The 15,616-nt window shown below is 39.8% G+C and overlaps 1 protein-coding gene across 50 annotated transcripts in view; it reads left to right on the plus strand.

The window, feature by feature from the left end:
* The window catches only part of KMT2C (lysine methyltransferase 2C), a 261,212-nt gene that overhangs the window by 173,800 nt on the left and 71,796 nt on the right, over positions 1 to 15,616 (plus strand). For all 50 annotated transcript variants that reach the window (XR_015161892.1, XM_086394748.1, XM_086394777.1 and 47 more), the window contains 7 exons: positions 439 to 558; positions 2,968 to 3,084; positions 10,463 to 10,564; positions 10,856 to 10,960; positions 13,779 to 13,960; positions 14,213 to 14,377; positions 15,353 to 15,462. Coding sequence is in view for 49 of the 50 variants with exons in the window: in XM_086394748.1 (XP_086250874.1) it covers positions 439 to 558; positions 2,968 to 3,084; positions 10,463 to 10,564; positions 10,856 to 10,960; positions 13,779 to 13,960; positions 14,213 to 14,377; positions 15,353 to 15,462 (901 nt within the window). In the remaining variant the exon portion in view is untranslated. The remainder of the gene's footprint in view (positions 1 to 438; positions 559 to 2,967; positions 3,085 to 10,462; positions 10,565 to 10,855; positions 10,961 to 13,778; positions 13,961 to 14,212; positions 14,378 to 15,352; positions 15,463 to 15,616) is intronic.

Here is a 15,616-nt window from a genome sequence, read left to right on the forward strand (position 1 = left end):
CAAGAAGTATACCTAACATTCTTTAAGTTTACTCATTTCCCCTTTCTGGTAGAGTGATAGTCATTAGAAAAGAGTAATGCCCAAATGGTTTCTTATAGTTTTAATATTTAAAGTTTGATTGACATTTATTTATATCTTCATGCTATAATTGCTGTTCAGAAGTCAATGTTGATGTCGCATAAACCTTAAATTAATATGCTTTATTGTACTGATGTTTCAACCGGAATGTAACATTTAATGTAAATTGTAGCTGCAAACATTTAAACATGAAGTCACTGTTAAGTGATAAGCTTACTTTCCTTACTTCCTTGAAGCAATTTGTCCTAAGTTTCCATACGTCTGCATTTGTTTTTGCTGTTCTAAAATTCCTTAGTTGCTGGCTTTGACTTTTACGTTGCGGAGTTTTATACATCTATTTTCTCACCTGCCATATCCTAGGGGGCTTGGAGTACCCATAATACAGTGAGCCCACCTTCCTGGTCCCCAGACATTTCAGAAGGTCGGGAAATTTTTAAACCCAGGCAGCTTCCTGGCAGTGCCATTTGGAGCATCAAAGTGGTAAATAAAACTGCATTTACATTCATATGTCATTTCTTTCTGGTTGGTTTTGTCCGAATAGAAGTTAAGAATTAAACTTTTCTTTTCTGGTTTCCAGAGCCACTTTTTACATCTAAAATTTTTAATATGAAGAAGCAACATGCTTGCCTTTAAAAACCTGGACTAGAAAGAAATTAAATTGCCATTTTACTTGACTGATTTTAAGTGTAAATTTCTAATACCTTTTTAATGTTTCCTTCTATATTGTAATTAACAGTATATTTTCTGTTGGGGGAAATCCTTGTCCCGTAGGCTATAAAGTAATTAAGGACTCATTCATGATATAAAATTTTGTTGCTCAGAAAAGAACAAAAGTAAAACTGCATTAATGTTTTATATACAATTGGAGAAGAAATAGCAGAATTGCGGCAGATTTCATTGTCTGTTAATAAAAATTATAGAAACTTTTTCATATCTTTGGTGGATAATTCTGCTAGTCCTTGACTGTAAGTTAAGCAATCTGATGCATTTTGAAGGGTGAAAAATTAATTTGAAAAAATGTTAATCATCTGAAAAGTTAAAACATTACTGACTAGAGAAGACAGTATTTCATCTTCTTTACTTAATTATGGAATAATGGTCTTTAATTTAGAATAAGGATTTCAAAGGGGTTCTAGATTCTGCTCTCTTATTTTCTATCACTTTTGGAAGAACTAGTTTTCAACTCAGATACCAATGCAAGGTATTGAAAACGTAAATATCTTTTTTAAGAGCTTGGAAGTCTTGCTTGACCATTTTGAAACGTATACCACTCATTTTTTACTTTTTCTTACCTGTGTCATTGGATGCTGAGGAAAAATGAGTTGAGGGATTACTATAGTCTTGATTCAATCACTGACTTGTAAAAAGTCTTTTATACCGATTAAAAAACAAAAACTATCCAGTCCAACCCTACCCTGTCCCTTGTTCCGAGAAGCTTGATATTTGAAGGAGAGGAGCTTAAGAGGATAAAGAGAGACAGATGGAAAACTAGAAGCTGGCTGTAACTTACTAAACTGAAGGGAAGAAGACCCCCTTCCCCTTTGTTCACGTGTGTCTTCCTTATGCTCACAGTATAGCCATAATTTATGTACTTGGAAACCGTTCTGCCAAGGAGGTAATGAGCTCAGTATTTCAAACTATGAAAAGTGAGATCCATTGAAGATGTGGCATATTATTTCACTTGTGAGGGGAAAAAAAAATCAGGATTTTCCCAAGCATTTTAGTAATCTTAAATATATGTAATTAGGTGTGTAGATGTCAGGTTTTTTTCAGGTAGTAATAAATCTGAGAATAAGAAAATCATAAAAACAAATAACCTTAGTACTTATTTGTTAAAATATCAGGAGATTCAACATGTTTTTCCAAAGATTTCTTTCTTGTATTAGGTAAAAATTCAGATAAATTATTTCTATTTTAAGTATTTATTATCTCAGTGATTTAAAGCAAGCCTTTTACATCAGCTTTTGAATGATTAAAGGAAATTGACAATTTTAATGACAAAAAATTACTATTGTATACTTAAATTATTTTTCATGCATTGTGTCAGTACAGAGTATTGGTTAAAAATGTAGACACTGGAGCCAGACTTGCCAGCTGTATGACTTTGGGCAAGTTACTTAACCATTTTATTCCTCTGTGCGTGTGTGCTCAGTTGCTTCAGTCGTGTTTGACTCTTTGGCTGGACTGTAGCCCACCAGGCTCCTTTGTCAATGAGATTTTCCAGGCAAGAATACTGGAGTGGGTTGTCATGCCCTCCTCCAGGGGATCTTCCCAACCCAGTAATCAAACCCAGGTCTCTTGAGTCTCCTGCATTGGCAGGCAGATTTTTTATCACTAGCATCGCCCGAAAGCCCATATTCCTCAGTGTACTTATCTCTTAAGTTATCTCTAACATGGGGATAATAAGATAGTAGTGACCATATGAGATTGTTGAGAGGAACAAGTGCTCGAGCAGTAGGTAGTAAGTACTCAGCGTATCTTAACTTTAGTATACTTGTAAGAAGCCAGCTAGAGAGAGTCCTTCCCTACACTTGCTCTGTATGTGATAAAGTTAGTTACACGTGAAAGCACTTGGATAGAGGTGTGTCTGTTCTAGCCACCTTGAATGTAAGGTTAGCAAATGGAAATACAGTGACAGGTGTTTACTGATGCAGGGCATTCACAGTGGCAGACCCATGTTTGATTTTTAAGTTTGCAGATGTTTAGGTTGTAGAACACATAGCGGAAGTTGCAAATGATAAGCCTGGTCACTTAATAGCTGTCATTCGATGAGAATAAAAGAAGCAAGTGTATTTGTGTAACATTTCATATGATGGTTTATCTCACATTTGGATTTAAAATTCTTCTGAGCTTTTGTAAAATGCTGACTTTTCCATATCTGTTGTGTAGGGCCGGGGGTCCGGATTTCCAGGAAAGCGGAGACCTCGTGGTGCAGGACTGTCTGGACGAGGCGGCCGAGGCAGATCAAAATTGAAAAGTGGAATCGGGGCAGTCGTGTTACCAGGGGTAAGGCCTGCTCCCTTTACCTTTGCTGTAGTCCTTAATGTGTCAGCTGCTGATGATAATCTCACTCTTACCACGTCACTCAATGGGCATGATTTGAGCATGCTCCGGGAGTTGGTGATGGACTGGGAAGCCTGGTGTGCTGCAGTCCATGGGGTTGCAAAGAGTCGGACACGACTGAGCGGCTGAACGGAACTTTAGATGCTGAGAGTCACATAAATAGGCTGAAATTATCTCAATTTGCGTGATTACTTACTTCTGACTGTGCTGGGTCTTTGTTGCTCCGCGGGCTTTTCTGTAGGTGAGGCTGGCGAGTAGGGGCTGCCCTCTAGCTGTGGTGCAGGAGCTCTCGTTGTGGTCCCCTCTCTCACTGCGGAGCATGGACTCTGGAGCACAGGCTCAGTGGTTGTGGCAAGCGGGCTGGGTTGCTCCACAGCATGAGGGATCGAACCCGTGTCTCCTGCATTGGCAGGAGGACTCTACCACTGAGCCAGCTTTCTTTTTAAACCTCTGACGAAGTTTCTTTTCTATTTCCTGCCTTACATAGAATCAACACTTCTCATGCCTTTTTTCTTTTCCTCCCATCCTCTTTGACCTTTCTGTGCCAACCCTTCCCAAAATCCAGTATGCAATATATTTGCTCTTCTATTAAAAACAAAAAATTCCTGTCATATTCTTGAGTTTATATGAAGAATTTAATTATGCGGGCGTTTTAAGTTTTTGATTGTAGTTGTTCTCAGTGTTGTAATGTTGTTTACAGAAGACATTAGGAATGTTGTAGGTTAGTGTGGACTCTAAAAATGTTGAAGGTTTTGATTGTCTTTTAATTTGAATTTCAGGTTGGTAAATATTTGCTCACTGGCACATTATGAGGCTTTACTTAAATGTGTTGAAAAAACCATGTTTGGCAAATAATGGCAAACATTTCATGCAGTGACTTTACTATTTTACTGATACCCTGTTTTTTAGATTCCAATTGTCATTTTAAGTTCAGGAGACAGGTAGAATCATTCAGTTTTCCTACTAAAGAAGTAAAGAAACCTGGATGCTGGTCCTTTTTGAAAAAAGCAAATTCCTCCTTCCCTGTCTTCCTCCCTCCCTTCCCCCCCCCCACCCCTCCCCAAATTGGTAGACTTACTGAGATAAAATTGATATAAGGTACAGATATTTGAAGTGTATAGTTGTGTAGGTTTTGACATATGGTTGCACCCGTGAAACCCACGCTTCAATTAAGAACATCCTCAACCCCAGAATTCCTTTGTGCTGCCCGGAAGATCCCTGTCTTCCTTCTGGCCTCACCCCTGGGTAGTGCCTGATCTGATTTCCATCGTGTTTGCATTTTCTGGAGTTCATAAGTGAAATCGTACTGAATATTCTCTTTTTGATATGACATATTTCACTCAGCGTCCTTACTTAGATACTCATTCACGCTCTTGTCTGCTAACAGTGCGCTCCGTTTTGCTGCTGAAGAGCATTACATAGTGTGGTGTGCCGCAGTGTGTATTGTCTGCTTACCTACTTAAGAACATTGAGTTCATGTCCGTTTTTTTGTCTCTTAGAAATAAATATGCTCTAAACTTTGGAAAAGGTCAGTTTTCATTCCAATCCCAAAGAAAGGGAATGCCAAAGAATGCTCAAACTACCGCACAATTGCACTCATCTCACACGCTAGTAAAGTAATGCTCAAAATTCTCCAAGCCAGGCTTCAGCAATATGTGAACTGTGAACTTCCAGATGTTCAAGCTGGTTTTAGAAAAGGCAGAGGAACCAGAGATCAAATTGCCAACATCCGCTGGATCATGGAAAAAGCAAGAGAGTTCCAGTAAAACATCTATTTCTGCTTTATTGACTATGCCTAAGCCTTTGACTGTGTGGATCACAATAAACTGTGGAAAATTCTGAAAGAGATGGGAATACCAGACCTCCTGACCTGCCTCTTGAGAAATCTGTATGCAGGTCAGGAAGCAACAGTTAGAACTGGACATGGAACAACAGACTGGTTCCAAATAGGAAAAGGAGTACGTCAAGGCTGTATATTGTCACCCTGCTTATTTAACTTCTATGCAGAGTACATCATGAGAAATGCTGGGCTGGAAGAAGCACAAGCTGGAATCAAGATTGCCGGGAGAAATATCAATAACCTCAGATATGCAGATGACTCCACCCTTATGGCAGAAAGTGAAGAGGAACTCAAAAGCCTCTTGATGAAAGTGAGAGAGGAGAGTGAAAAAGTTGGCTTAAAGCTCAACATTCAGAAAACGAAGATCACGGCATCCGGTCCCATCACTTCATGGGAAATAGATGGGGAAACAGTGTCAGACTTTATTTTTTGGTCTCCAAAATCACTGCAGATGGTGACTGCAGCCATGAAATTAAAAGACGCTTACTCCTTGGAAGAAAGTTATGACCAACCTAGATAGCATATTCAAAAGCAGAGACATTACTTTGCCAACAAAGGTCCGTCTAGTCAAGGCTATGGTTTTTCCTGTGGTCATGTATGGATGCGAGAGTTGGACTGTGAAGAAGGCTGAGCGCCAAAGAATTGATGCTTTTGAACTGTGGTGTTGGAGAAGACTCTTGAGAGTCCCTTGGACTGCGAGGAGATCCAACCAGTCCATTCTGAAGGAGATCAGCCCTAGGATTTCTTTGGAAGGAATGATGCTAAAGCTGAAACTCCAGTACTTTGGCCACCTCACGCGAAGAGTTGACTCATTGGAAAAGACTCTGATGCTGGGAGGGATTGGGGGCAGGACGAGAAGGGGACGACAGAGGATGAGATGGCTGGATGGCATCACCGACTCGATGGACTTGAGTCTGAGTGAACTCCGAGAGTTGGTGATGGACAGGGAGGCCTGGCGTGCTGCGATTCATGGAGTCGCAAAGAGTTGGACACGACTGAGCGACTGAACTGAACTGAAACTTTTATATCTCAGTTCATATCTGCACTTTTTCTCATGGATAATTACTTAGAGATGGAATGCTGGATATATGGTAGGTATAGGCTTAGCTTTTCAAGGAAAGGCTGGTTGTCACGTTGGGTGTGACATTTTAAATTTGTAAGACTGTACAAGGCTCCATTTCTTCCACCTACTCACACACATTTGGTGTGGCCAGTCATCTTAATTTTAGCCAGTGTAACAGGCATGTTAATAGTGTCTTCTTTGTGCTTCTCTAGTGACTCCTGTGGAGAAGGCAATGGCAACCCAGTCCCAGTACTCTTGCCTGGAAAATCCCATGGACGCAGGAGCCTGGTGGCCTGCAGTCCATGGGGTTGCTAAGAGTTGGACACGACTGAGCGACTTCACTTTCACTTCCACTTTCATGCATTGGAGAAGGAAATGGCAACCCACTCCAGTGTTCTTGCCTGGAGAATCCCAGGGACGGGGGAGCCTGGTGGGCTGCCATCTGTGGGGTCGCACAGAGTCGGACACGACTGAAGCGACTTAGCAGCAGCAGCAGCAGTGACTCCTGATGTTCATCAGCTTTTTAGGTGCTAATTTGCTATATTTATATCTTCTTTCATAAGGTCACTCTTCACATCTTTAATATATTAAAAATAAATTGAGTAGTTTTTTTTTTTTTTTTTAATTTACTGAGTTGAGATTTCTTTATTCTGGACACAAGCTCTTTATCATATATATGATTTGCAGATTTTTTTTTGCATTTTGATGTTTGTCTTTGCATGTTCTTAACTGAGTCTTTTGAAGAGCAGATGATTTAATTTTGATAGAGTTGATTTAATTTTGATAAGAGTAGATGATTTTAATTTTGACTTTATTGATATATTTATATATCAATAAATATCCAACTTACTGATATTTTCCCCCTTTGGGTTGTGTTTTCTGGTGCTGAGAAATATTTACGTAATCCAGGATCACAAAGAAGCTCTGCTTTCTTTTAGAAAGGTATTGCACTTAGATCTATGATCCAATTTGAGTTTTTTAACTATAGCATGAATCAGGATGAAAGTTCATTTTGTTTACATGCTGTGAATAGCCAGTTGTTTGAGCACTGTTTCTCTGAATTGCCTTTCATCATTCTTAAAAATCATTTTATTTGTGGATCTGTTTTTCTAATCTCACTATACCATTGCTCTGTTTAGGCCGGTACTACACCGCTTTGATTACTTCTACTTTACAACTACTCTTGAAATCGGACACTATTTGTCTTTGGATTTTCTACTTTTCAAAGTTGTTTTGGCTATTCTAAATCCTTTGTACTGCTATATTAATTTTAGTGTTAGCTTGTCAGTACCTATAAAATAAACCTGCTAAAATTTTGACTGGGTTTGTGTTCAAAATATAGATTGACTTGGGAAAAATTGACATTTTAACCATATTGAGTTTTTGAATCCACGAACGCCAGTATTTCCACTTCTTTAGTTTCTTTCAGTGATGTGTAGTTTAACAGACAGGTTGAACAGACACTGTTAATCGGATTTATCTCTACCTACGGAGAAAGCAATGGCACCCCACTCCAGTACTCTTGCCTAGAAAATCCGATGGACGGAGGAGCCTGGTAGGCTGCAGTCCATGGGGTCGCTGAGGGTCAGACATGACTGAGTGACTTCACTTTCCCTTTTCACTTTCATGCATTGGAGAAGGAAATGGCAACCCACTCCAGTGTTCTTGCCTAGAGAATCCCAGGGACGAGGGAGCCCGGTGGGCTGCCGTCTATAGGGTCGCACAGAGTCGGACACGACTGAAGTGACTTAGCAGACCATATTTTTATGCTGTTGTTAATGGTAGTTTTGTCTTAATTTCAGATTGTTTTTGTCAGTTGCTAGTATTTAGAAATACTGCTTGTTTTTGTGTATTGATTGTGTACACAGTAAGGTTGTGTATACTATAACCATATGAAACTCCTTATTCTAATTGCTTATTTGTAGAATCCATTGGATTTTCTACATAAATGATCATGTTGTCTGCAAAGACAAAGATAAACTTTGTCTTTTTAATCTAGAGTCCTTTTGTGTCTGTTTTTTATTGAATTTGCGATATCTTTCACCACAGTTGGAATAGAAGTGATGAGCTTAGGTAATCTTGTTTTTGACCCTGAGGAGATAGCAGATAGTTTTTCATAATTAAGTATGGTGTTTAGTTTTAATAGACATCCCAAATCAGTTTGAGGAGATTGTTTTCTATTCATAGTTTGCTGTGATATTTTTAAAATCAGGAGTAGATGTCAGAAAATAGATTCTGTCAGTTTTTTGGTTTTTTTTTTTTTTTTTTTTTTTTGCATTTGTAGAGATGATCATGTAGCTTGTTTGTTAATAAGTGAGTTACAAACATGGCACCCCAGTCCAGTGCTCTTGCCTGGAGAATCCCATGGATGGAGGAGCCTGGTAGGCTGCAGTCCATGGGGTCGTGAAGAGTCGGACACGACTGAGCGACTTCACTTTCACACTTCCCTTAATTTAAAAATTTTAAACACTGCAGATAGATCAGAGTGTTTCTACTGCTGCTACCTCCTGAGTCCTAGTTCTCTCACTTTGACCTGCTTGGAGAATTTACGTTTTAGGCTGATTCATATGAGACTGCCAGCGTTGAACTGCCTTTGACCGGCAGAACCAGCAACTCCTTATGCTTCAGCCTAGGATGTGTGTCCTTGGGCAGACACACAGTCGTTTTGCTGTGTTTGATGCCATGGTGCTGCAGCTCGCATAGTTTTCTGCAGCTTATTTTTCAACTCCACAGTGTAGTGTGATGATTTCCTGTATGGAAATCCATACAGATTTCTACCTTGATATTTTTTTAAATACTGCATAATTCTTCATAAGTTTGGATATTCTGTAGTTTTAGTCATTCCCTCGTGCTGACTGATTGGGTTGTTTATACTTTGCCCTTGTTATCTTTAGGCCTTTGTGACTGTAAATAGTTTTTATTGTTGACATTGTGAAACAGTAGAAATGTCCATTAAAACTGCATTTAAACTCACGTATATTGAAAAAATGTATTACTGTAACATATTCCTTCTATTTAGTTACTCTTTTGTCAGTATTTGTTAAGAACAATAATTCTATTTTTACTTTGTGTTTCAGCTCAATTCTTCCACATTAGATTGTAAGCTTTTAAAGCAAAGAGGGTGTATAATTTTGGCATTGGTTTTCTTATCCTCTGTTTTTAACATCCAGTTCAGAGCTTTTTTCATGATAAGCACGCTGGAAATAATTATTAACAAGTCAGTGTGTACTTAGTTGATTTGGTCAAATTTAACTAAGTACATAACTTAATGACTGTGGTTGATCATCCTTTGGCTAATACTGAAATTTTGATAAGTTACTCAAAATGATTATATTCTGAAGCGTTACTGTCCAAAAAGAAATATGCGACCCATAACGTATTAAGATATTAGTCGCTCAGTCATGTCCAACTCTTTGTACCCCCCAGGACTGTAGCCCACCAGGCTCCTTTGTTCATGGGATTCTGCAGTCAAGAATACTGGAATGGGTAACCATTCCCTTTTCCAGGGAATCTTCTTGACCCAGGAATTGAACCCGGTTCTCTTGCATTGCAGGCAGATTCTTTACCATCTGAGCCACCAGGGAAGCCCCGTGTGACCTATATATGCAATTTAGAACTTTGTAGGGAATTTCCTGGAGGTCCAATGGTTAGGATTCCACCCGGACTCACTGCCAAGGGCCTGGGTTCAGTCCCTTGTGGGGGAAATAAGATCTAGCAAGCCACGCAGCTTGGCCAAAACCCACCCTCTACCTACTAAAACAAAAAAACCTTTCTAGTAGCTACATCAAAAAAAAGGAACAATGAAATGCTATTTTGGACATAATGAATCAAAAAGTATATATTAAAATATTAATTAATTAATTAAAAAATTAATTTTAATATATACTTTTTGATTCATTATGTCCAAAATAGCATCATATCAACATGTAATTTATAAAATGCACAAAATTATTTATGAGCTATATCTACATTTTTTGTTTGTTACTAAGTCTTTAAAATCTGATGTGTATTTTGTATTTATATCTTTATACATCTCAGTTTGGAGTGCACCTATTTCAGGCTTTAAGAGTCACTGAAATAGAATGATACATACATATGTGTGTGTGTTTGTGTATGTGTACACATAAATAATTCACTCTTTGTTTCTTGATTAGAATTTTTGGTTAATCAAGTCTTCCTAAAGACAGGTTTGTTTTCTCATTACTTCCTGATCTGTGAGACTTGTAGCTCTATAAAGAAACAAGTGAGTAAAAAATGCCATACTTTATGTGTTTATATTATCTTGGCAGTAATAGTCTAATTTAGAATTGTTAGTGTCATCTCTGGCAAAAAAGTTGTATTTTAAATATGAATCTTCTTAAACTTTGCAGCCACGTGAGAAGTGTGACTTCACATTGTGTGTGTTGTGCTTCTTACAGGTGTCTGCTGCAGACGCTTCATCAAATAAGGATGAAGAGGAGAACTCCATGCACAACACCGTTGTGCTGTTTTCTAGTAGTGACAAGTTCACTTTGCATCAGGTTTGAACTAAATTATTTGTTCTCCACTTTTGCATTCCTCCTCATCCATTTCTAATTCATCTCATTCGCACTGACATTGGTGTCATCTGATATTGGATCGGCCAAAAGGTTTGTTAGGTTTTTCCACAGCGTCTTACGGGAAAACCCTAACAAATTTTTTGGCCAACTGATTATTTAGCTCTAGAGCTATATCAATGAAGAAGGTGATTTATACAGATTGTAAAATTAGCATGTTAGCATATTCTTGGTTTGGTCTTGGATTTAAAATATGTTACTGTTTCTTGATTTCAGGATATGTGTGTAGTTTGTGGCAGTTTTGGCCAAGGAGCAGAGGGAAGATTACTTGCCTGTTCTCAGTGTGGTCAGTGTTACCATCCATACTGTGTCAGTATTAAGGTAAATACACTTAAATATAAATGTTACGATTTGAACTGAGTAGTATTGTGCTAACTCCAGTTCTTATAATTAATCAATTATTGTTTGTTAGGATTATTATACATATGTGACAATATTTAAGTATATACTTGAAATATTGCCTTTAAAGTGTTACCTTAAGAAACTCCTTGAGGTAATTTGTGGTAATTGTCCTGCATTGCCTTGAAAAAGTATAAGAACAAATGTATACATTTAATATTAAAAGATACTTTATACTATTTTTTGGTAAGGCATGAAGTTGATTCATTCTATTGATCATAAAAGTTGACTACTAGAATATGTAGTAAAAACTCATTATTTCACCCTGCTCACTTTCCACTGTCACCAAACCCTCATTCATATGCAAAAGGACATTTTCTTTTACCTGGATCAGTGGGTTGATAGTTTTCATCAAATTTGGAGCACGTGTTTTGGTTCACCAACCTACTTTCCAACTTCCACCCTCCACTTCACAGCCTCACAAGTCCTTGAAAAGTTTATAATTGTCTGCTGCTTCTGTCATACACATCACATTATATTAACCCTTTTTTCTCCTAATTAGGATATGTTTTCCAGCCTTTTTCAACATCTAGTAATTTTCGATTGCACAAGGACATGGTGCATTGAGTTAGCATATTGTTGAAAGTCTGGATTTGGTTCCTTTAAAAAAGGGGTTGAGTTTTTGTTGTTGTTTAGGCAGTTGTTTGAACCTTTTGAAACTTCTTTTTAAGCTTTAAGTTGAGTCCACAGAGCCTTCACTCTGGGGTGGCTCGTCTCAAACGTTAAGAACTCTTTGTTGTTCAGTCACTATGTTGTGTCCAGCTCTTTGTGACCTCATGAACTGCAGCTCACCAGGCTTCCCAGTCCTTCATTATCTCCCAGAGTTTGCTCAAACTCATGTCCATTGAGTTTGAGTGATGCTATCTAACCGTCTCATCCTCTGCTGTCCCCTTCTCCTTTTGCCTTCAATTTTTCCCAGCATCAGGGTCTTTTCCAGTGAGTCAGCTCTTTGCACCAGGTGGCTGAAATATTGGAGCTTCAGCTTCAGTGCTTCCAGTGAATATTCAGGGTTGATTTTCTTTAGGATTGACTGGTTTTTTATCTTTTTGCTGTTGAAGGGACTCTCAAGAATCTTCCTCCAGCACCACAGTTTGAAAGCATCAATTCTTTGGTGCTCGGCCTTCTTTATTGTCCAACTCTCACATCCGTACCTGACTACTGGAAAAACCATGCCTTTAATTATACGCACCTTTGTCAGCAATGTGATGTCTTTGCTTTTTAATATGCTGTCCAGGTTTGTCATAGCTTTCCTTCCCAGTAGCAAATGTCTTTTAATTTCACGTTGGTTATGACTCCATAAATGTTCACTGGAGACCTAAATAGTATAGTATGAGTTTAGTTTGTTTTTCGTGGAGTTTTTTATAGCAAGAAGAAAATAATGATTGATGATTTTCCATTAGTTTTTGTTGTTTGTTTTTTTACCTACTGTAGAAATATGATAGCACATTATTTCAGCGAGTACCTATTTTTCTGGGAAAGGCCCACCCCTTCTATACTCTGTTACTCTCTGTTCTGAGCTGGAACTTTCTGGGTCTATTGCTCAGTTCTCATCCTTAATATCTCTGGGCTGACGTCGGGTTCATTGCCTTCAGGATCCCATGCTTCCTTTTTCTTGGTATATGCCCTCACTTCATGCCTCATATCGCTAAGTTCATTAGAGAGAGTACTCAGGAGCTGAAGTTTGAGTCTTTGTATGTCTAAAAAGGCTTTTCAGTTTAATTGCTGGTTTAGCTAGGTTAAGGATTGAAAAGTATTTTCCTGTAGAATTGAAAACTATTAGTCTATTTTAGGATCTGAAGTTAGAAAATCTGTGCTGTTTTGATAGTTGATCATTTATTTCACTTTTCTTTTCCTCCCATGTAGCTTCCTCATGGTCTGAACTTTTATTCTCTGTCTTGATCACTTGCTGTACTGTTATTACAGATTCTTTGTTGTCCTTTTTATACATAGTCTCTAATCTTATTAGATGTTTTTAGTTGGTTCCAGATTCTTAATATTACGTAATGTGGCTGCTTTGAGGAATTGAGGTTCTCAAACTTTTCTACTAAGTTAGACCCTTGAAGGAAAGGAGAATAGAGGAGTGAATGTGAACTTTAAAAGTCCTAGGTTCATAGCCTAAAATCCTCCAAAACCATGAAGGCACCTTGGGAATTCATGTTACACCTTAAGAGTTTTGCATTTTTAATGTTGATTTTAATATACAAGTCCTTACGTGATGTACACAACTTTAAGAATCATGAATTCATGAAATGTCGTAGGTTGAAACCGTATCCATACGTTTTCAAGTCCTATATTAAAAATCACGGGGGGGCTCCCTGGTGGTCCAGTGGCTAAAACTCCTCACTCCCAGTGCGGGCGGCCTGGTCAGGAAGCTTCAGTTTCACACGCAGCTGAAGGCTCACGTGCCGCAATAAAGATCCTGTCGCCGCCAAACACATAATAATAAAAGAAACAGTTTGGGGATAATTTACTTGATTTCTTTAAAATCCATAAAATCCAGAGCACACGATAGTTACATAAACTGAGGCGCGAAAATGTCAGTTACTGTGTCCACTAGGCAGGCTCTTAAAAGTACAGGCATGTGGCCACCCGGGCTTGGGCCACAGTGAGCGTTAGCGCTTGCCCCTCTCCTGCTCCTGGGCACGGGAGCACCGTGTCAGTTTGTAGGGTGTACTTGATCCTGTTTGTGTGAGGCGCGGATCAATGTATGAATCACACAGCTTGGTGGTTTCTTTTGCAGATCACTAAAGTGGTTCTGAGCAAGGGCTGGCGGTGCCTTGAGTGCACCGTGTGTGAGGCCTGTGGGAAGGCGACGGACCCAGGGCGGCTCCTGCTGTGCGACGACTGTGACATAAGTTACCACACCTACTGCCTCGACCCTCCCCTGCAAACCGTTCCCAAAGGAGGCTGGAAGTGCAAATGGTACCCTGGGACTTTGGTTTCCTCCTCAGACGTTTAGGTTCAGAACTGAGCCACATCATTGTAGTTTTCACAGATTAGCCACACCTGCTTAATTGTGTGGTGTGTGTTAATGATGACAGGTATCACTAATCAGCAAGTATTTCCCATTTGCATTGAGTACCTCCCCTATTGTGTCCGTGTGTAGCTCTGTGAGTTTCAGCCACGCCGTGACTCGGGTAAGCAGGGCTGAGACCTGTGCGTGTCGGCTTCCAGGTGTGTGTGGTGCAGGCACTGTGGAGCCACGTCCGCAGGTCCGAGATGCGAGTGGCAGAACAACTACACCCAGTGCGCCCCCTGTGCGAGCCTGTCCTCCTGCCCCGTCTGCTGCCGGAACTACAGAGAGGAGGACCTGATTCTGCAGTGCAGACAGTGTGACAGGTGCTGTGCTCTCCTCTCTCCCCTCTTGTTTTTGCAAGCTTCTCTCCCTTAAATATAGCAAAAGAAAATTGGAAAAGAAATTTTCTTCTATCTAAAATTTATGAAGTTAAGATCTTTCCTTTCCAGATTTTTTTAGTTGGCTAGAAACTTGTTTTCTTTTTTATATTCTCAATTCCAGGCTTAGCATGTTTCACTTGGCGTTTCCTGAGGGCTGATTTCGGGGGCCTGTTACTGTGCTGTGTTAGCAGTGCTCACATAGCGTTGGTCAGCATAGCATCTCGTCAGTGGCGTAGGATTCTCAGGACTCTGCCTACCAGTTCTTTGTTGTAAGGCAGAATGACAGCTTTCGTTTCCCACTGACCATTCACTTCCTTGAGCTCTATCCACCTCACAGGAGACATGTCGTCTGGAGCCTGTGTATGCTCCACCACGCACAGTCTTGTCCATTCCTTTCTGCCTGCCCTCACCAGCTTCCTTTGTGGCGCAAACAGTAAAGAATCTGCCTGCAATGCAGGAGACCCAGGTTCAGTCCTTGGGGTGGGAAGATCCCCTGGAGAAGGGCATGGCCACCCACTCCACTACGCTTGCCCGGAGAATTCCATGGACAGAGAGGAGCCTGGCAGGCTACAGTCCGTGGGGTCGGAGAGAGTCAGATGTGACTGACTGACATTTTCACTTTGAGCCAATGTCCTGGCTGTCTGTGATAGATTACAAAGTGATTGTCCGATCCTCCTCAAATGAAGTGCTTCCGCTTATTTCCTGGTACTTGTTCCCATTCCTTTTTTCTTTTCAGCTCTGATGGATTTTGTGGGCCAGCAGGGGTGGTTAGGAGGGAGAGAAATGGGGGCTGGATGGAAGGAGCATGTGAGACTTAGGGGCTTCATGATTGTAGGCTGTTAGCTAATGTTGCAGTTTTTAAAAAGAAACCATCCTTAGTGTATTCTTTTTTCAAAACTACGAATGTGGTCTTTCTAGGTGGATGCATGCAGTTTGTCAGAACTTCAGTACTGAAGAGGAAGTGGAGAATGTAGCAGACATTGGTTTCGATTGTAGCCTGTGCAGACCCTATATGCCTACATCAAATGGTAAGAGGTGATCTGAGTGGTGAGTCCGCTGTCCCGTACAGCTCGCCTGTGCTTGTTGTCCTGAACCAGCGAGTGGGCTCAACGCTGCTCCTTTTTCTCTTTTTGTGAAGCTGTTATTTGGAAAGCGTTTTATGAAAAATAAGTTACTTTTTGT

The sequence above is a fragment of the Bos grunniens genome, chromosome 4 (assembly GCF_055505025.1).
Source record: "Bos grunniens cultivar Pamir isolate PY7600 chromosome 4, Bosgru_T2T1.0, whole genome shotgun sequence".
Taxonomy (NCBI): domain Eukaryota; kingdom Metazoa; phylum Chordata; class Mammalia; order Artiodactyla; family Bovidae; genus Bos; species Bos grunniens.